The sequence below is a fragment of the Apodemus sylvaticus genome, chromosome 6, assembly GCF_947179515.1.
Source record: "Apodemus sylvaticus chromosome 6, mApoSyl1.1, whole genome shotgun sequence".
NCBI classification, from domain to species: domain Eukaryota; kingdom Metazoa; phylum Chordata; class Mammalia; order Rodentia; family Muridae; genus Apodemus; species Apodemus sylvaticus.
In genome coordinates, this window is record NC_067477.1 from 136615279 (window position 1) to 136637766 (window position 22488).

Here is a 22488-nt window from a genome sequence, read left to right on the forward strand (position 1 = left end):
CAGAGGTTCAGTCCATTATCATCAAGGCAGGAACATGGCAGCATCCAGGCAGTGATGGTGCAGGAGGAGTTGAGTGTTCTATGTCTTCATCTGAAGGCTGCTAGTGGAAAACTGACTTCCAGGCAGCTAGGATGAAGGTTTTAAAGCCCACACTCACAGTAACACACCTCCAACAAAGCCACACCTCCTAATAGTGTCACTCCCTGGGCTGAGCATATGCAAACTATGACAGTGGTTGCAGATCTTTGTTGCTTTATTGGGGGCACAGGAGTGAACCCAGCATGATATGGAACACAGGGCATGAAACACATACTGGTAATGTCACAATTCTACAGTGGTGACAACTACAAAAAGACACTGGGAGAAAGGTAGGGAGGTGATGTGAGGTGGTAGGGACCAGAGAAGGCATTGCCAGCAAGGGAAAAGATGCTCACTGGGCCGCAGCTGCTAGGGGAACCGACTGAGCCCAGACCTACTGAGGCTCAGTGCAGAGGAGCCGGGGGCTAGGGGCTTCTCTTATGGGAATAGGAATCCACTTTTACTCTATGAAGCTGGAAGGAGGTGGAGGAGGAGAGGGGCCTGAAGTGAGAGTGGACAGATGAAGCGATAGGGAGGCCTGTTTTGCAGCAGCCCAGCAGCCTCTGATGAAACCTCAAGATTGGTTCTATTGGTGTAGCTGTGTATCAAGGCCGTGCTAGCCTGACTTTGGAGAGCTGCATAAACACGGAGAACTGTGTCCTGTTGCATGGGCAGAAGGCAAGAAGTGCAGTTCATAGGCAAGTAAGGGAATGAATAAACCAAAGATAGCAATAGATACAGGAAATGGTGCTAAACAAGAACCATTAGAGAAATGCAAATTAAGGTCAGAGTGAGACACTGCTTTTTAATAATTAGGACAACTGGACAAGAAATATAGATAATGACAAATGCTCATGAAGATGCAGAGAATTAAGATGTGCAACTCATAGGAAAACACTGTGGTAAATAGGAGGGTTGGCTCTAAAAGCTAGAATATAAAGTTACCACATGACCCAGAATTGAATTTCTGGGTGTCTCTACAGCAGGGTGGAAACAGGGATTCGAATAGATATTGTCTTAGCTAGGATTTTACTGCTGTGAACAGACACCATGACCAATGCAAGTTTTATAAAAGACAACGTTTAATTGGGGCTGGCTTACAGGCTCAGAGGTTCAGTCCATTGTCATCAAGGCAGGAACATGGCAGCATCCAGGCAGATATGGTGCAGGAGGAACTGAGAATTCTACATCTTCATCTGAAGGCTGCTAGTGGAAGACAGACTTCCAGGCAACTAGGGTAGGGGGTCTTAAGCCCACACTCACAGTGACACACCTACTCCAACAAGGCCACACCTCCTAATAGGGTCACTCCCTGGGCCAATCATATACGAACCATCACAGATATCCGTGCATCTGTGTTCATAGATACATCATTTACAACATCCCTAATTGGGAACAAGCCAGATGGTCAGTAATGGATTATTTTGTTTTGCAGTACTAGAGTTTGAACACAGGGCATTGAGAAGCTGAGGCGGGAGTATTCTGGTTTAAGGATAGCCAGGGTCTCTTTATGTAGTTGTGGATGTCCTAGAACTCAAAAGTGAGACACTGTCTCAGAAATAGACAAATTGGGCAAGGAGAGTGTGCTCTATAATAAAGGTCCGCCAGCTAGCTGTCTTTCTTAATCTTTCCCTGCTGTTTTCTGGTTGCCTGATTTGGAGGGCTTGAGAAGCACTTTCAAGTCTGAATGAAGATTTTGCTTTTCGAACACGGGCAAACATGAGAACCTTCCCACAACGAAGACAACACGGGTGATTCTACTCTACCATGAAATGACAGTGGGCCAGAGACTCACCGTGGCCCTCTTATTTTCTGTCATGGCATAATTGCTTATCTATATAATCAAGAGATGTTCTACAGTGTTCTCAATATATACTCAGTTGAATTTGTACATACACATAGTAGATATGTCTTATACTTTACTGCAAACATTAATGTACAAATAGCATTATTCCTGGGGAAAATTCAGAGGTTCTTGACAGCATCTGGTTACATTTTCCTTAACTATTCCACACATAACCACATTTTAAGTGCACTTTGGTTAAAGGCATGTTATTTGATAGATATTTCCTGCTTCATTAATTTTAAATCAGTGGTCAACAGCTCTCTGCTTTTTTCTTCTCTCCCTCCCTTCCTCCCTTCCTCCCTCTTTCCCTCCCTCCCTCCCTTCCTCCCTCCCTCTCTCCCTTCCTTCCTCCTTTCCTTCTTTCCTTCCTTCCTTTCTTCCTTTCTCTCTCTCTCTCTCTCTCCCTCCGTCTCTCTCTCTCTCTCTCTCTCTCTCTCTCTCTCTCTCTCTCTTTCTTTTTGAGGCAGGGTCTCTATGTGGTTGTGGCTGTACTAGAACTCAATAAGTAGACTAGGTTGGCCTCAAACTCACAGAGATCCTCCTGCTTCAGCCTTCACAGTGCTGAGGTTAAAGGCTTGCATCGCTGGGCAGTGGTGGCACACACCTGTAATCTCAGCACTTGGGGGGCAGAGGCAGGAGGATTTCTGAGTTCGAGGCCAGCCTGGTCTACAGAGTGAGTTCCAGGACAGCCAGGGCTATACAGAGAAACTCTGTCTCAAAAAAACCAAATCCACAAAACAAAACAAACAAAAAGGCATGCATTACCATATTCAACCAGCATTCTGGATCTAAGTCTAACAATGTTTGTCACACACTTAAATCTTCGTAAAGCTAAAACTAGCCTTTTTGCATTAAGGAACATTGTCTAGGCCTAGAATGGGCTTCATCGTTGTGCTTGGGGACATTTGAAATAGCAAACCTTTCAACAAAATAATGCAGAAGTATTCACCTAGTATCATCTTGTGGGATGTCAGCTGGGAACACAGGCTTGGGTCAGTCAGATCTTTGCTACTCTGTGCACACTTGCAGGCAGATGCCCCAGTGAGTGCTATCTTTGAGTTACACATACATTTTATGCAAATTTTCAGATTCATTTTGTGGATAATGAGTACTAACCATGAACACAGCAAATCAGAGTCAGCAACTTTGTTTCATTTCTATGAATTTTTAGAGATCTATGCCTTCCTTATTAGGTTTGATAACCAACGATTGGCAGAATGGTATTGCATTTTACATATTTAAGTTTTTATTGTATGTGTATATGTGTGTGTATATGTCTGTGCCACAGCTTGTGTAGAGAAGTCCAAGGTCACCTTGCAAGAGTCAGCTCTCTCCTACCAGGTATATCCTGGGACTGAAATCAGTCATCTGTTTCTATGGCGGGTGCCATCTGAGCCACCTTCTTGCCAGCCAGAACATTTAAATTCAATCTTCACAATATTTCAATCTCAGTAATCCAGAGTTTTCCACTAAACCATGGCTCATTAAAGTTCACTTGCTAATTAATTTTTCCCCATGCTTCAGTCATCCTTTAAAATAGTAAAACAAGTAGATATGGCTTTTTTTTTTTAAAATTGATTTATAGGAGCTCTTTACAGATTTGGACAAGAGCCTGCTGTTAGGCACCTTTGCCGCTATTGACGTCTTCCCCTTCGTGGTTTGCCTTTTTAATATTAGTTGAGAATGAGAATGAGAATTTTAATTTATTCATATTTACCAACTAGAGTTTTAAAACAATGTGTCTGATCAAACAGCCAGACAGTCCAAATAAATTTCCAAATTCAGTAATATGAATTCATACAGACCCTCTGGTTAAAGTGCTACATTATTTCTTTGGAATGTTATTTCTGGAATGACATTTTTAAAACAATAAAAAATTTCCATTCCCATCCAAACCATGGACATGCATTACAATATTTAATTCTGCCACTTGGTGGTGCCACAGAAAACTAACGCTACTCATCGGAACTATTCTGAAAGTTTGGATGACAGAGCTTGTTTATTAGCAAGTCGAAAGTGTTAGTTTGTACAGAAAGTGATACAGGTGAGCTCTTTGCTGAACAATTTTGGAATTGCTACAGATAAAGGAGAAGCTAGGTCAGCACAGCTTTCATTTTAATTACAGCTCTGAATCACGTACAGGGCTGGCCTAGCATTCCTAGATGTGTTTCCTCCATAATAAATGTAATAATATACACTTTAAAAACCCTAAAGAAATAAAGTTGATGTTCCCATCCTGTCTGTTTCATTTCCTTCTTTTCTCATTAAAGGCACCGACCAACCATATATGTGTGTGTGTGTGTGTGTGTAGTTCAGACTGCTCTCAAACTTGACTTCTTCCTGCTCAGCCTCCCAAGTTCTAGGACTGCTGGTATGACTAAGCGTGTCTGGCTACTTCCACTTCATATTTTTAAGATGTATTTATAGTATATTACAATTCAATTTTTTTTTTAAAAGAGAGAGTTTCACTGGCTGGCTGGAACTTAACATGTAGACCAGTAGAGATCCATTTGCCTGTCTTCCTTCTAAGTACTGAGATTAAAGGCTTATACAGCTACATCCAGTGCAATTGCCTTATTACATTTAACATGATGTTTATGTTTGTGTACAAATGTAGTTCATTAGTTTCAACTATCATAACTCAACAAACATATTTTTCTTCATTCATAATATTCTAACAAGAAATACTTCAATGTTACAGCTACATTAATTCCCAACAGAACTGCCAAAAATATTTTAAATGAAAAAAGAGGAGAGTTTTTCATTATATCTAGTTTAGCCTTTTTTTTTAAATGTTCTTTACATCTCAATGCGTGGTAGAAATTCTAAGAAATTTCTTAATGTTCTTTACCACTTAAAACGTTCCTGATGTATGAATAAGGGTCAGGAGTGGGCACGTGGCATTTGAGTCGAGAAAGGTCAATGACAAAACACAGAAGACAATAAAGGTTTTCAGATCTGAGAAGAGGAGAAGAGCAAACGGTATAAATATGTGGTGGGTTTGATAGTTTACAGTGTGGAGCGAGTCTTGTGTATCCAGATAATGAACGAGGACAGCAGGAAAACAAGCTTCCAAGATTCAAGCAACTGACAGCCAGGCGGTTGCTATGGGAACCAGGGGACTGGGTAGCCAGAATTCTTGACGCTCTTAGAATGCTTCTCCTTGCATCCCCTGTCTCTCTCCTCAGTGTTCCACCCATTCCGTGGGGACTCATTCTCCTCCCGCTTGATTCTGGCTCGCACCGGAACCGGTCGCCATCTTAATACCCCTTCCAAGATGGCGTCCCGGGCCACAGGCCGAGCAAAGGCACCGCACAGACACATCCGCGGGGCGGCACATGCGTGAACCTGAGCACCAGAGGGTGGGGCAGTGATGTCAAGACGTCGCCCCGCCCCCGGTGGTCGCCCCGCCCCCGGGCCCGCTCCACCTTCCTCCCGCCTGGAAACCCGGAAGTGGAGGAGGAGGCGCGGCGGCGGAGCCGCAGAAGCTGGCTGAGCCCTGCCCAGGAGCAAGTGTGGGGTTGGGGGCGGGGGGCGGGGCTCAGCAGCCCGGGCGTCCGGGCCTGGACGGGGCGGGGGAGGCCATGGCCTCCGCAGAGTTGCAGGGGAAGTACCAGAAGCTGGCTCAGGAGTACTCGAAGGTACCCATCGTGGGTGGGGAGACAGGGGTCCCTGGCCCTGTGGCCTCGGCTAGCCACGGCAGCGATTTGGGACGGTGGGGGATGCTGAGGGCTCCTCCTCTCCTCTCCACCTCTTGCTTCCACCATTACGATGCCTCCACCTGCAGCTCCATGGAGATAGGGCCGGGCGGTGTCTGGGTTCGTGTGCGTCTTTGCAGAAAGGAGCTGGAGTTTGATTCTTCCTTCTCGCTGGACCAGCAGGCTTAGAAATGGAATGACAGAAATCCAGGACTCAGCCTTTGGTGCTAGCCTTAGGGGACGGGGGATGTGGGACCACCCTTTGCTCTCTGCTCTCTCAGTTTGCCCAGCCCATTGATGGGGAGATCACCATCTCCTTTCCCGGGGACATGCTTTAAAGATAAAAAGACCTAACTGCCTCCACATCAGTTTGGGAGGGTAAACTACCTCGTTGGGATGGGTGCTTTAGAATACAGATGTTGTCTGCACTGATTTTGACAGCTTGGGCGGTGGAACCAATGTCATTTTCTCTTGTACGTTCCTTACCTGGAGTGGGGCAGTGCACACAGCAGGTTCTCCTTAAATTACGCAAAACAGGGACTTGGCCTTCTGAAGTGTCAGTCTTTCAAATGGTGAAACCTTTTCCCTTGGACCAGGGTGGTGCAGTTTCTGGGTAGGGATTTCTGCCTTAAGAATATTCTAATGAAGTTATTAAAGCAGAATCTCACGCCTTTGGAGATGATTTGATAGTCATGTTTAATTTTCAATTATCTTGGCATTCACAGATCCAATGAAAAGATTTAGTTCCTTTTCTGATTTGGAAAAATCAAGTGTATGTACCCCTTTATGATTTTATTAAGCATGTATTTGGGAAGGTAAAGTGAAATGTGTAAAGAAATGAATCTGGCATCAAAACATGCACCCTGAAGTCTTCAGCATCACATGGGAGCCATGATGATGCTTACCCCATTCACCACTGTCAACCCCCCTCTGTATTTCCATTTGAAATACAGGCTTCTGTGGCTCAGTGTCTGAGATAGTGCATTGTCTTTTTGGGAGGATTCCCTTGTTTGAAAGAGCCAGAAGTTTGGAACAGTTCCATATGATGAGGGAGGGTGGGCGGAGGATGGCAGTGCCCAAATTTGCCACTACTATTTTTGGTTAAAAATGTTTCATGCATATAAAATAAGGGACTGATTTCCATCTCTGGAGGGTAAACAAGTTTGAAAGGCTGTTCCAAACGGCCAGTGAGGAGTTCCAGAAGTGGCCTCCTGAAGTAATAAAAGACTTCGAAAGGTTTTATTCTTTGGGGTATGTAAATGTGTTCAACAAATAAGTCACATTATCATATGCACCCTGCAGACCGTGTGCCAGTCACAGGTGAGTAGGCCAGAGTTCAAGCTGCAGTCACCTTTAATCAGCTCTTAAAGTGTGGTGTGGTGTGGCAAGTGACTGTTACTGATGCTGGGCCTGCGGAAAGTTGTAGCTTTCCATGTAAATCGAGTTGCCTGTGTTTGCTGTCATGAAAACCCCTTAAGATACATGGCAGATAGAATGTGGTGAAGGGAGAGTGGGCTAGATCATGAAGGCTGTGGATTTCAAATAAGATGTGTGCAGTGGGAAGGTCGTAGAAACTGTTCCATTCATCTGTCTGTCTGTCTGTACATCCGCTCATCTGTCTGTCCATCCATCCATCTATCAATCCATCTATTTGTGTGTGTGTGAGGTATGTGTGTGGGGTGGGGTGGGGTGATGGTGACGGTGAGGAGGACGAGACAGCTTTTGAGGGTTGATTTTTTTTTCTCCACCATGTTGGTTCCAGGGACTGTACTGAAACCATCAGGATTGGTGACAAGCGCCATTAATGGTTGAGCCATCTTGCCAGCTTCCAAGGGAGTAATATTACTCTTTGGAAGGAAACTGGTAAGCATGTGGTAGATAGGTTGGAATAGAGATTTTAGGTTGTTGGACCACACTGGGAAGAAAATATAAGCTTAAGTAAAGCGTGTAACTGGAATGGAGAGGGGAGGCCGCCTTCAGGAGTTTTGGTTTAACAGAACACGTTTTGTGTTTTAGCTGACCTGTTTTGGGTGAGGTGGCTCAAACCTGAGGCAGGGGGATTGCGGTGAGTTCTCTCTGTAGACCAGCTTTGGCTACATAGAGAATTCCAGGCCAGCCTGTGCTATAATGTAAGACCAGTGCTCAAACACACACCCGAGGGAGCGTGTGTTCACACACACACACACACACACACACACACACACACACACATGCATGTTTGCTCAATTGCATATTCACACATACACAGACAGACACATTGGTCAAAGACTTCATGTTTTATTTCCTGTTAGCTGTACTGTAAAGCAGTTTCTAGATTAGATTTCTACCCTTGATAGCCTTGTGCTGTGGAAGCGATGTATTACCTGTTAATCCCCTTCCCTGGTGCACAGACTGTGGGCTGGTACTGAAGAGTACTTGTATTGTTCTCCCACCTTATTTAGGATGTTGTTAAGGGAAAAGGTTTCCTGTTAATATATAAGGAGAGAAGCAGGCATGATTTCTGAACCAGGAACATTTGCATTCCTCCTAGTCCCCTTCTCAGCAGACCTCAGCCTGTGTTTTGGGAAGGGCCTTTCCTTATTCAATAACACGGGCAGATATTTTTCTGCTGAGAAGTTTTGTTTTTTCCCCCCCGAGAATGACGTTAATTTTAGACTGGCATCGAAATGAACACAGATAGTAAACTATGGGAGTATTCAGAGAGATTGGGGTATGGTAAAGTTGTCAATAACAAAAGTGCAGAGGATTACAGCAGATTTTTTAAAACTCTAAGTAATTAATTATTATTATTTTTCATTTTTCAAGACAGCTTTTTTTTTTTTTTCTGTGTAGACCTGGCTGTCTTGGAACTCACTGTGTGTAGTCCAGGCTGGCCTAAACTCAGAGATGCTCCTGCCTCTGCCTCCCAAGTGCTGGGATTAAAGGTATGTGCCACCACACCCAGCTTTAAAATACTTTGTATTCATTGATGATTTCATACATTATGAAGTGTGTCTAGATCATATCTACCCCGCTTCCTTGTTCTTCTTCCTCTGATCCCACAGCTTGTCCCCCTTGCGGCTTGTGTCTTCTTTTGAGTCCTCACTGAGTCCAGTTAGAGCTGCCTGCATGCTCATGGTGCTGGCTATCACTGGAGCCCAGCAGCCTTCCAGGGTCCACTCTCCAGAGAAGATCTGCTCCCCCCTCCTGACAGTTATCAGGTGCTCCTCTGCTGTGGCTGGGGCTTTGAGGCTGTCCCTGTAAGCATTTAAAACAACAAAGTAACTGTAAGAAGAGACAGAGAATGTAGTTAGATAAGAGCTAACTGTGTTATCTGAGCAGCTGAAAGCCACAGGTAGGCAGGCTGTTAAAACAGAGGGTAGAAGGAAGGGGCTGTGCAAGTGGAGGTCACTGGAGACTTAACATTTCACCTTCAGTAGTTTTAGGGCCGGAAAAGGCCTGTCTAGGTTGGTTTCCAGAGGGATTTTGAAGTGAGCAGGTAAAATTGCAAGCTACCTCTTTGGGATCTGAGGGAAAGCTAAAGAAGGCCCCGGTTGCCACCGTATATATGAAAAATCAAAGACCATGTGGCACTCAGCATTTCCAGTTGCCCTCCGGGTTCTCTGGAACAGCTCATGACGGAACCAAGTAAAAAGTGCTGTTCTGGCTTGTTCTATTTCAGCCTGTTCGCCTTGACAGAGCACTTTGGCCTGCACCATGGTAGTGTGTGAGCAAGTTTCAGGATCTTCCTGGTATTAATGCTCTCCTGGGTGAATGGTCTGCAGTCTGAGCCCTGAGTCCCATCAGTTGCACCATCTGGGGATGGGTTAGAAATGCAGACTCTACCCTGAACTTATGGAATCTGAAATGACCCAACAGTGGGACCCAGCCATCTGTGCTGTGGTAAACCCCTGGGATTTGAATACACAAGCTAGTAGTAAACTTGTATTGCCACAGCAAAGCTCCCGAGGGAACAAGTGACAATACAAAGGTTTATTGAGCTCACTGTTTTGGAGGGTCAGCATCCAGAGAGTAGAGTGATACAGGCTTACTGTGAGCACCTCTTGAGTCCTCATAGATGATGAGTGCAGAAGCAGGCGTTTGGTGGGAGTATAGCTGGAGGAAGAATCCCATGTCCCTAGTGGCCTAGGAACCCCTCACACTTAATTGTCCATAGCACCTCCCCACCCCGACAAAGAACAAAACGAACAAGAAAGCAAGCAAGCAAACAAACGACCAGAAGCCAAAAAAGAAACACAACAGCAACCAAAGCCAAACCAGGGCTACCTTAGACACCAGATTTATGTATGGACCCTTAGGGGACACTTAATATCTAAACCTGACCATGTGATAAACTTTGAGGGTCATCTTTCTAGGAACTTTTTGTTTGTTTGTTTATTTTTTGTTTTTTGTTTTTTGTTTTTTGGTTTTTCTCGAGACAGAGTTTCTCTGTGTAGCCCTGGCTGTCCTAGAACTCACTCTGTAGACCTGGCTGACCTTGAACGCAGAAATCCGCCTGCCTCTGCCTCCCAAGTGCTGGGATTAAAGGCGTGCGCCACCCCTGCCTAGCTCTAGGAATGTTTTTATCCCCTGCCTAGCTCTAGGAATGTTTTTATCAGTAAAGTAGCTCTTGTTCAGATAAAGATAGTCTTGTCAGGACTCTCTCTGTGGTCTTAGGAACCAGTAGGGAAGCCAAACATTCTTTATTTTTCTTGAAGTTTACTTTGCAATTAAAACATGTACTTATGAAGATGGATGGCCTTTGGGAACTTTTCAGAGCCACTTGGGAAAGGGCCAGTTTGAGTCCAGTTTGCTTTTCAGGTGATGGGGCCTCGTGGAGCCCATGAATCACCAGCTCTAAGAGAAATAGGGTTGGTCCAGATTGCATGTTTTCCTTATTCCTGATGTGTGGATCTCAGTAGCCAAGTGAGACTGGTCATTGTTCAGTGCTGTGGGTAAGACTTTGCATTGGAGGGCAGTCTTCTTTTTTTCTTTGCTGTTCAGTACGGCAGCCATGTGTGGAAATTAACTTATTATTATGTGCTTGTGTCAATGTGTATGTACACGCACGTGCGCACGAATACACATGCTTGTGCCGCCTCGGATGTGTGGAAGTCAGAGGACAGCTTGTGGGTTTTGGTTTTCTCACTTTATCACATGAGGTTCTCAGATGGAGTTTGTGTTTTGAGTTTTGGTGACAAGTGACCTTACTGACTGAACCAACTCCCGAGTCCCATGTACAGAAGATGAGCACTGAAGGCTGAAGCTAGCCAGGTGGAGGAAATAAGCTTTACATTTTATTTACTCTTGAATAATTAAAGCAGTTGCATGGGACTCATGGCTACCCTGTTGGACAGTGCTCGTTGAGACCCTGACTTAGCACCTTGTGTATGTCTGAGTAAGTCAGCAGACCTCTCTAACCTGCAGGTTCTGTCCTAGTGGCTCCAGGGTGAGGCCTGGAATTTTCTTCCAAGCTGCCTTCCTAGCTGTCTGAAGATCAAATGTTCTGGAATAGTAGATCTCAGCCTTCCTAATACTGTTACACATCAATACAGTTCCTCATGCCGTGGTGACCACCAACCATAAAATTGTTCCATCACTACTTCATAACTAATTTTGCTACTGTTCTGAATCGTAATATAAATATCTGATATGCAGGATTATGTGACTTCCAAAGAGGTCGAGACCCACAGGTTGAGAACTGTTGTTCTTGAAAGGCAAGGTTTGGCAGATGGTTCTCTGGCTGAGCTGAGTCTCCCTCTAGTTGCTGAGGGGCAGCTAACTTGCAGGGCTTGTGGGTGGACTTTTGTCTTAGCTAACTTTCTTCCCTGTCTGAAGGCAGAGAAGCCTGAGAGAAGGCTTTTCCTTTATCAGGGGCAAAATAACCTCTGCTCCTCAGTGATCCTCAGTCTGTAGCCTGCCCCCGTCTCTACTTCCTGTGGTAGAACCGTCTGAGAGAAAGAGCAGCAGATTTTGGTAGCAGGTTAGCATGTTTCAGAACTGGATGGAGTTTTAGGGATCATCCTGCCCAGACACTGCAGCTAGAACCTACAGACAGCTTTTCTATTCAGAAACTGAACTGAGGTTATAGTGAGGTTTAGGGTTGTCTCTCACACACAGTGTTTGGTGATTAAGAAAAGCTGTATATTTAATACTCATTTTATAGTGTTGTAAACATTTGTAAATGCCAGGACGTTTAATGCATGAAAATAGACACGTAAGAATGGTTCTAATGCAGATGGCGGTTGGGGTTTAGATGGAAAGGGGTGTGCATGACTCAATTTTCCTTCCCTCAAAGTCTTGCAGCTGTTGTGGTTGTGAAGTCACACATCCCTGGTCTTGGGCCTGTGATCCTAACAGAGATTGCCGGAGTGATGTGAGGACATAGCTGGTTTACTGCCCGAGAGGAGCATCTGTGTCTCAGGCCTGACTGAGGGCTGAGGCTGGTTAGCAGAGTGAGGGCTCTTAATCCTCAACAGGACAAGGAGAAGCCTCTTGGGAAAGGCCTGTGCAAGTGATGTCAGTCTCTTACTGCCATTACATTTAGACACCCTGTGTATGTTATTTTTATATGAATATTTAGCTAACCATTTATGTCTATCCATGGCATTGATCTATTGTCATGAGCAGGAATTGTACAGGGGTGTACTATGGTTTCTCTCATGAAGAAGTTTAAATTGATATGTTGTGTATTCGACAGCAGCATACATATATTAGTAACTGTAAACTTTCCAACTTTAAAAAATAAAATCAAAACAAAACATAAACAAAATCCATCTTGTTACTACTGAGCGTCAAAGGAACCAAGGAGCTCGCGAGCTCGCTGTGGCCTCCGGGTGTGGTCAGGAAAAGATGGTGGCATGAGTGTGACCAGAAGTGAAAAGCGGCCTCCCAGAACGCCCAGATGTGCTCGCTCGGCCACCGTGAGGAAGAGCTAGGAACTGGGTGGGCAGTGAGGGGAGGTGCAGAGGACTGAGGAGCAGGAGTGGAGGGAGGCTCCTGGCGGCACAGCACAGAAGAGCCTCGGCTGCTAGAGCAGCTGTGCTGTCCTTAGGGTCATCTTCTGTGTCATGGAGACACAGGGCAGTGGCTTCTCAGTTGTGTCAATACGAATCAGTCTCCATACCTGTCTCCTGGAAGTGTCGGTGTCTGGATGGTCAACATGTAACTCTCTAAAACAGCTGCAGTGACCTCCTCTCCGTGGTGACTGCTGGAGAGGGGAAAGCTGGACTCTGACAGCAGACTGAGCCTAGCTATCAGGGTACTGGCCCATCGAGCGCACTGCAGCCGGGTGCTGGGGTGCAGGAGAGCGTGCAGTGCCGGAAGCGTCCCCACCGGCCTTCTAGATACAGATTTCTCATGGGAATTTCGTTGACTAGGTTCACAGAAGCCATGCTTTGACTTGCCAATTTAGCAAGCAGTGTTTCTAAAAGGAAAACCCGTATTTTTGTTGTTATTGTTATAATTGGTGAGATTGGAATCCAAAGAGTTACTTGAAAGTTCCCCTTTAACAAATTGGGCTATTCAGTTGTTCTAAATACTCTTCACTGTACCTTAGAATGAATGGTAAGATTGTACCACATTTTAATTTTTGTAGTGATGAGTCCAGTAGAGGTGAAGCCCGATAGACTTTAAAGTACTCACTAGGAACTTATAAACACTGCACAGAGAAGATATGCCACACCAGTCAGAGTGATCTAAAGACCAAAGCGGGTGTGCTGATCCCAGTGCTTAGCAGCAGAGGCTGGAGGATCGGGAGTTCAAGGCCATGTTCAGTTATAAACGAGTTCCAGGCCAGGCTGACCACATGATAGTCTATCTTCTAGCTGCCTGACTTGTGAGGTGAGCGGCTACATAATGAAAGTCAATGTTACAGGAGTCTTCGTCCTTGGACCTTCCGCGCAGAGCCACCGGATTTTTCCGTAAGGAACTATATAGTAAATAATTTAGTCCTAAGAAGCTGTAAGATCCTGTGGCTATTGCCCATCTCTTTTACTTCATGTGGTGCATAAATAAAGAACTGCATTTCAGTAAAACCTCAATCAGGCAGCGGGCAACGGATCTCATCCCTTTGTTTGCTGAGCCCTTAAAACACCTGATTTTTAATAATTTTATTTCTAAATATCTTAGGTTTCTGTCTATGTGAGTGAATGCTGTGATGTCTGGTACCCTTGGAAGCCAGCAGGCCTCAGATCCTCTGGGCATTGGAGTTATAGGTAGTTAGGACTCTCACATGGCACGGTCCTGGGAATCGAACTTGGGTCCTCTGGGGGAGCAGCCGCTGCTGAGTCACCTCTCCAACCTCTTAAAAGATTATGCCTAGACTTAAGAAAAGAGCAACAAAGTACAATACTCCTAAATTACCTTAAGATACTTTATGTTTCCTTTGAAGTGATTTCTACTTTAGGACCTATATATCTCTATATCTGTGTATGTGAATCTCTGCACACGTGTGTGAGCAGGTGCTGCCTGGAGGCCATGAGGACGTCAGTTATCTCAGCCCCTCCACTTACCCTTTGAGGCAGTGTCTCCCCTGAACATAAGGCTCGCATTTCCTTAGCTGAATGGAAACCAGGAAACCACAGCCATTCGCCTGTGACCCTCCCTTAGAATTGGGGTTATGGGTGTGTATGGATTGCCTGGCTTGTTTTGTGCACTTTAGGATCTGAACTCATTCCTGATTTCATGACATCTGTTCAGTCACAAAATTCTGTTTTTGAGATAAGGTCTCACCCTGTAGCTCACTTAGGCTGGCCTTGAACTCACTACCATACAGTAGGCTGGCCTCAAACTCAAGGCAGCTCTCCTGCCTCAGCCTTGTAGTGTTGGGGTCCCAGTGGGAGCTACCACCTCTGGCAAGTGTAAATGGTTTTTGAATACTAGCCAGATGTTTCCCTCCTTCTCTTTCTCGTATTCTTCAGGACCATGGTTCTCAACACGTTCTTGGCTCCTCACAGGGTCACCTAGGCCACTGAAAGCACCAGTATTTACATTGTACTTCATAACACTGGCAAAATTACAGTTATGAAGTAGCAATGAAAACAATTTTATGGTTGGGGGTCGCTACAACATGAGGACCTGTATTGAAGGGTCAGGGTATCAGGAAGGCTGAGAACCACTGTTTTAGAACAATGCCATGCGTGTGCAAACTAATAAACACACTTGAAAGAATAGGCTCTTTATCTTTCGGTCCTCTCTGATGCTGAGGTCTCTGCTCCCATCTGCGAACACTGTGCATTCTGTGTCCTGATGTAGGCATCTTATCTGGTTCTCGTAGCGTCCTTGGAAAGATGTGTTTGCCCGTATTACAGACTGTGTTACTGAAGCTCAGAAGTCTAAGTGAAGACCCCGTTTATATTGCCTAGTAAATGGTGGGCATGGATTTAGATGCGCTTCCTGTTGTAGCTCTGAGCTGTGATTCTTCACTTCCCAACAGGAGAAGCCAAAGATGCTTGTCTCTTTGTTCTGACTGTAAGCTTCCTGTTGTGTTTTAAATATCCCATGAAGAGTTAGCATTCAACATTCCCACAGAACACTGTCACTTCTGTTCTCCTTTCTCAGGAGATAGAGCTGAGACAAGGTCTTCCTCTAGACTAGTCTGGCCTCAGACCTTCTGTGTAGCCCAAGTTGCCCTAAATCTTGTGATTCTCCATCCTTGGCCATTCAGGTTATGAGATCTGTGAACCGGAATACCTGGTGAAATAGATTTTATTTTAAAGCTCAGAGATAAAATTATCCTATTTCTGTTTCTCAGAGGAGAAGTCATCGAGGTCTGTGTTGAGCTGTGGGGATTAGCCTGCCAGCCCCTGCTTCAGCCATGTTTGATTCCTATGCTCCCACTTACCTGTGCCGCAGTCTTTTTCACTGAGAATACTTACTTCTTACTGTGGGAGAAGAAGGAAAAAACCTATGGGCTTTACCCTCTAGAACCAGGCGGTAGGGTTATACAGCCGGCGATATGAGTAAACATTTACCACCAGTTTTATTTTTTATTTGATATTTAACATGACAGGGCCAGTAAGATAGCCCAGCACGTAATGACAAGTGGGCCTGCTGGCAAGCCCGAGGGCCTGGATTCTATCCCTGGGACCCACGTAGTAGAAAGACTCCTGCAAGCTGTCTGTGGGTAGACAGACACAGACAGACAGACAGACACACATAATATAGTTATTCATATATTTTAAAAAGTAACTATGGAGAAGAAGCTCAAATTCTACTTCATTTCAACAAGAAGGTCCATTTTACCAGCCCACTGTTACCTCAAAAACTCAAACGGTAGCTAGCATTGTAGCAACAGCCAACCCTGCCGGGATTCTGATCTCAGCATTCCAGTGCTGTTCAGTGCTTCCGTGTCCTCATCTCTGAAGTGGAGGTGAGGACTGCGAGCACTGTCACACAAGGATGCAAGTGCATATTAGTGTGTGTGCTGGGACTTGAACTCAGGTCCTCTGGAGAGCAGCCAGTGCTCTCCCCAGCCCCACATTTTCTCTTCTATTGTATCATTTTAAATTCAGGACCACGGCTTATAAAGAATATGAATCCATATAAAGAATGATATACTGAAAACCAGGAGACCTAGGTTTTATTATTTACTTGTATATCTTTTTAATAAATCCTGAGACTTACCTCAGGCAAGCTCTCTGCGTGCCGCTGGGCCTCAGCCAGGGGATACCCGTTTGCTGGTGACTTGGTTTATGTGACTGGAAGACGTATCTTCTGTGTTCCATTGGGCAAGTTATTAAATCTGTTTCCCCCTTTGGGGCAAATAGTGTTTGTTTTCACACAAACAAGTGTGTGTGTGTGGGCAAGTGTGTGTGCACATGTACACACACACATGCACACACGCGCACGCATACACACACAGAAGAATATGTATATAGTGTAAGAAAATGTTATTCGATATAAAGTTTTCATTACGAAGTAACTGCGATTTTTTTTTTCTGCAAGTGGTTGCTTTATTTTAAAAGTAATTTTGCTTTCTGTTTTTAGCTTCGGGCTCAGAATCAGGTTCTGAAGAAAGGTGTTGTGGATGAGCAGGCCAGCTCTGCGGCTCTGAAGGTATGCAGCGGCAACCTGGGGTTGCAAAGGTCGCTCTGCTCCACGTTTGGGAAAGCAGATGGTTGGGGGTAAAGTCCCAAGTCTTGACACTGATTTACTAGGGATGGGAATGGTAGGATTGTTCCCTGTGTCACGTTCCTTCGTGCTTACAGGCACATATTATGTGTTTCCTCAGGAAAAAAAAACAAAACTGTAGAGAAATCCTGACTTTATTTACTGCATTTCCTTGTAGCCGGGGTCCTTCATGGACTCTGGGCGGATGCAGCTCTTGATCGCCACCTGCAGGCCGCGCTCTGAGCGCTGTGTCTGCATTTGCAACCGCAGCGCCCAGGGGTACAAATGTGTGACCTGCGGCTCACGCTCGCTCGCCTGCCTTAGTTGACAGTGATGCCCTGTGCTGGCGCGCACACTGCTCGAGCGGTCGGTTCTCCATCAGCGCCTGTCGTTAGCTGAGGCATAGTGGGGTAACAAAGGAGAGACCGCTGCCCCATCTGTCTGGCACATAGTAATGCTGGCTTGGTTTTGAATGGATAGGTTACGTGTAGACTTTCCTGAAACCTTTGAAGAAATGACCACTGACTCTCAGAATGCCTCAAACCCACTTCTAAGGAAGTGTCTCCAAGTGGCCTGTCCTGTGTGGCAACTCCTGATGCTGGTCCTGCAGATAACTGTGTTGGGAGGGATGTGTGGATGGTTATGGCCGTGGTACTGAGATACTAGAGAAATCCACATCTAGGCACTGTACAGAGAGCACATTACTACACCCATTTCCTCCTTGTTTCCAACAACTCTACAGGATGAGTAGTGTTACCATTCCTGTTGCCAGAGCTGGGCTTTAGATCTTTAGATAGGTGTTGGCACAGAGCTCTTCTGACACTGTTTATGGCTAGCACATTGGGAGCATCATTCAGCTAGTGGTATCATAGCAACAGTGTACAGAAGTGGCTTCTCACCTGTTCATTTCGAGGTTGCTGTGGTTACAGCACTGCTGGCAGTTTGCCAGCTAGCCAGATGCAAGCCTTAGGGTGTCCTCTGACTGATGTCATTGCATCTGCACCTGAGGGAGCTGCTGGGGATGAATATCATTGATTGGACTCACTTTCATTTGAGGTTTTATAATAATTTATACTTGAGCTGGACCTATCTGTACCTTTGTTCTTCAAGTAAAAATTAAGGGTTTACTGGTAACCAGTGGAAAAGAAACTGCTTTTCTCTTACCAGGGCACAGCGGCGTGGGCTCTCTAGCTGCCCTTGTCACACAGCACTGCAACAGCACACACAGCAGCACACATAGCAGCACACACAGCACTGCAACAGCACACACAGCAGTGCAATAGCACACACAACACTGCAACAGCATACACAGCACTGTAACAGCACACACAGCACTGTAACAACACCACAGCACTGTAACAGCACACACAGCAGTGCAACAGCACACTCAGCAGTGCAACAGCACACACAGCACTGCAGTAGTACACACAGCACTGTAACAGCACACATAGCAGTCTAGGCCATTCGGGTTGCTGCTCTATACAGTTAGAATATCTGTTTGTTAGTTTCTTAGTCTTATAATTGTTTGAGTGAGATTAATTAAAATAATTCTTTAAATAGCAGACTCTGGCCACTTACATGATTGTCAGTGAATACAAAGTTGTAAGTAAAATATAGTTAAAATAGTATATTCTTTAAATAAGGTAAAACTAAATATGCCTATTTAACTTTCTACTTTTTTTCTTTTCTTTGCTCTCTCTCTTTTGGTGGTATGCATTCAAGATGGGGTGTCTGTGTGTAGTAGACCTGGCTATTTTGGAAATCACTCTGTAAACCAGGCTGGCCTTGAACTCAGAGATTTGCTTGCCTCAGCCTCCTGAGTGCTGGGATTAAAGACGTGCACTACCACTTCTCAGCAGCTTCCTTGTTACCTCTTTATACATAGGAGAGGACAGTCAGTAGATAGGATGTTGTTGAGATTTTTAGGATGTTTAGAGTTTTAAGTCTGTTTTCACAAGCTTGAAAGTGAGCTGTTGGGGACCAGAGTCTGAAAGTGCTCTTGTACTGTGTTAGTATTGGCCTTAAAATCTGACAGACCAAAGACTTAGGTGACATGAGTGTGCTGAGAGGACCTGCGCTGCTGGTCTGGGAGTGTAGCCCAGCAGGAGCGCTTGTTTGTGGAGGAGGTGCCAGGTTAGGGTCTGTCACAAACAAGGGGTGAGCTGGGGGAAGACTTCATTTAAATTCAGAGGATTTACAGACAAAGGAATGTAAGGAGATTCCCTGCAAGTCTTGGTCCCTCAGAGGTATTGCTAGTAAGTCTGGGATTCCTGTAAAATCCACATTTATAAATGTGTAACCCATGGCTCATCTGCTCACTGCCGTGACCGACCTAGCAACACAGACTTGCAGGCATTTTGCTGTAAGTTGCCCATGGTCTGCTATTTCAATATATATATTTTCTTATTTTATTTGTTTGACTGGAGATATTTTTGTGTATGCAAAATAGCTAAAAACATAACTGAAATGATAAACATGTAACTTACACTCCCTGAAGCAAGGGTATTTAATTTTGTGTTGGTGGAACAAAGACTTGAAAAAGAAAAACTGTGTGTGTGAGGAACTGTTTGACTTTGATGTAGGAACAACTGAAAATGAAGGACCAGTCTTTGAGGAAACTGCAACAGGAAATGGACAGTTTGACATTTCGAAATCTGCAGCTTGCCAAGAGGGTGGAACTCCTCCAAGATGAGCTAGCACTGAGTGAGCCTCGAGGCAAGAAGAACAAGGTAAACTCAGCAGCATCCCTGTGAGGAGAGGTGTGGCCCAGGTAAACTCAGCAGCATCCCTGTGAGGAGAGGTGTGGCCCAGGTAAACTCAGCAGCATCCCTGTGAGGAGAGGTGTGGCCCAGGTAAACTCAGCAGCATCCTCTGTGAGGCTGAGGAGAGGTGTGGCTGGCTTCAGCAGCAGCCCGCGGGCAGCTCCCGGCCGCGGTGCCCGGCTCTCACTGTACCTGGCACCCGAGTGCAGAGGGCGGGTGTTTGCTATTGATGCACAGCATGTGGAGGTGTTTTCCTTTCTTCTCTTCTGGTTTTGAGACAAGATCTTTTCATGTATCTCAGGCTGGTATCAGGTCCTCACCTCTGATCTGAGCCTCGCTGGTGCTAGAATGGCGGGTGAGTGCCACATGAGCAGTTCAAGGTATTTGCATAGAAAAGCTAGTTTTTAAATTAGCAACAAACACGTACATAGTTGAGGTAGTAGGTGAGAAAAATCAGTGGAATATGTCATGTTGCTCAAAACTGATGTCTGTGTCACCTCAGTTCCTGCATGGTGAGTGACAACTGTGGCTGCTGAGGTATAGCAGCCAGGCCTCTGCCATCAAGTGCTTCCCTGCACTGCTGTTCCTGTGCTTAAGACAGCACGGAGCTGCTGGGCTAGTGGGAAGCCTCTGAAGTGTTAGGTATACAGACCTCTGTTCGATAAGTGTGTACCAGGCTGTGCTGACCAGAAGAAGCACACAGAGACCCCGAAGAAGGATGTGTGGAGGGAAGAACAGTTCTACAAGAACAATTCCTCTAGAGTTAAACGTACTTTGAATCCTCTGCCTGCTGTTTACAAATCTATGGCTTTGGAAAAGTTGTTAATCTTTTAGCTTTAATTTCTTCATCAGTTAAGTAGGTCTGAGAAATTTAGGTTTGCGGGATTAAATGGGATCCCACAAAGTGCCTAAGGCTGTATTACCACGTGATAGGTGATTCCTTTCCCAAATGTATTCATCTGTTTAGAAGAATGCTCTGAGGTGTTCAGGTAGAGAGGGTACAGAGAGGGCTTACCACATCCGTATTAGAGTCATGAGGAAGTTTGCAAGTGCTTGGAATTCCAGGTGACCCCTGGGGGACAGCCATCTAGACTTGAGACATGACTATTGGGTGTTTTAGTTTTAGTTTTTCTAGCTGGGGTCTTACTCTGTAAGACTGCCCTGGTATTAAATACGTGGGCCAGCATGGCTTCAAATATGTAGCAATTCTCCTGCCTCAGCTTCCTAAGTGCTGAGGTTATAGGTGTGAGCCACCATGCCTGGCCAACAGACCCGACTAATTGTTTAGCTGAAGTGCCTAAGACTTGTGAGTCAGTCTTGTTGAAGCTTCCAAGTTTGGGAACACTGAAGACTACAAATAAGTCATTCCATAATGTGTCTTATGTATTTTTTGTATTTTAAATGTGATGGGTATTTAGTATCTTTTGTTTTTTTTTACATAGCTGTCTTCAGAGGACCCTTTCATCGCCAGTTTGTGTTTGATTAGTAGGTGACTTAATTTGAAGTGATGAGTGAGATGCAGAAAGGGCAGAGAGTGGGAACTGTTGTGTGAACAGTGTCTTTGTTAGCTAGCCCCATGCAGCCTCTGTTCTGCATGTCACCCCGAAACAACTGTTCATTCTTAGATTTCCTAAATACTGCCATTCTTCTTAGTGGAAAAGTTAATATTGAAAAAAGAAAGGAATTTTTTCATAAGCTTAGTATTTTTCTTGTGTGTATAGCAGCTTTATTTTAACATGGCTTTTTTTTTTATCTCAATTGAAGTTTATGTGGACTCATTTGTTTGTGAATGTAAATAAAAAATAATAAATAAATAAATGGAACTTCTTAAAGGAATGTAACAATAGCTCAGACTCTAATGTAATCTCTCCCAAACTAAAAGGTCAGGTTGAGTCAAGGTTTTCTGCTGTTCTGTCTTCCAGCAACTCCTGAGTTCATCTGTGAAAAGTGATGAACTTGTTTATTTTTTCTCTGTCTCTTTTAAGCTTTCTTACCTTTGCAGTCTTTGCTGTTCCAGTTTGGGTCCCACAGGCAATGCTATTAATGGACCGTGTGACTTCTGTAGGGATGCTTGGAACTGGTGAACACATAGAAGAGACAAACCGCTAATGTCATAGAACTGCTGTGTGCCTTAGCGTGCTTCTCTAAAGGGTCAAAGCTGTGTGGACATAACTTGTTCTTTCCTTCAGAAAAGTGGTGACTCTTCTTCTCAGTTGAGTCAAGAGCAGAAGAGCGTCTTTGATGAAGATCTGCAGAAGAAAATTGAGGAGAACGAACGGCTGCACATACAGGTGACAGAAATCTGATTTACAAAATGGCCAGGTGGCTCAGTGGGTAGGCACTGGTTGTCGAGCCTGCCGGCCTGACTTCCATCCCTGGGTCTGACATTGTAGAAGGAGAGAACTAACTTCCAGAAGTTGTTCTCTGACCTCCACATGTGCATTGTATGTGCCCCCACCCACAGTAAATAAGTGAATGTCTAAAGAAGGGTCTCAGGCAGATGGCTTTGTGGTGAAAGTGCTTACTGCTCTCTAGTGACCCAGGTTCAGTTCTTACCACCTCCGGCTCCAGGGCCCTTCTCTGGCCCGAGGGCACTGTCTGCATGTGCTACAGGTGCAGAACATGCAGACGGAAACTCATGCGCATCAAATACACAGATCGTAAAAAAATGGGATTTTAGTCCAAGAAGTAGAAAAATTAATGTAGTTACCTTATCTGCATAGGTTTTTAATATCTTCTATGTCCTTAAATATGTACTATGACTGTGATTTGCTCTTAAATCTCACACACAGCTTGATGTGAATATGGACATTATTCAGAATCTTTGGAACAGAAGTATACTAGGCACTAGTCCTTTACCTAGGAGCTGATGAGATGGATCATTTGGTGGGACCTTATCAATAAGTAGGGTTTTTCATGATCTATGGTGTATCGTTTCTTTGTTCATGGATTGTTAGGTTTTTGGTGTTTTATTATTATTATTATTATTATTATTATTATTATTATTATTATT

At 44.8% G+C, this 22488-nt stretch overlaps 1 protein-coding gene across 1 annotated transcript in view; it reads left to right on the forward strand.

The window, feature by feature from the left end:
• Window positions 1-5305: 5305 nt before the first annotated feature.
• The window catches only part of Ppp1r21 (protein phosphatase 1 regulatory subunit 21), a 57554-nt gene continuing 40371 nt past the window's right edge, over window positions 5306-22488 (forward strand). Inside the window, exons 1-4 of the mRNA XM_052186583.1 lie at window positions 5306-5565; window positions 16591-16659; window positions 19296-19442; window positions 21665-21766. Of these exons, the coding sequence (XP_052042543.1) occupies window positions 5509-5565; window positions 16591-16659; window positions 19296-19442; window positions 21665-21766 (375 nt within the window). The 5' untranslated portion in view covers window positions 5306-5508. The remainder of the gene's footprint in view (window positions 5566-16590; window positions 16660-19295; window positions 19443-21664; window positions 21767-22488) is intronic.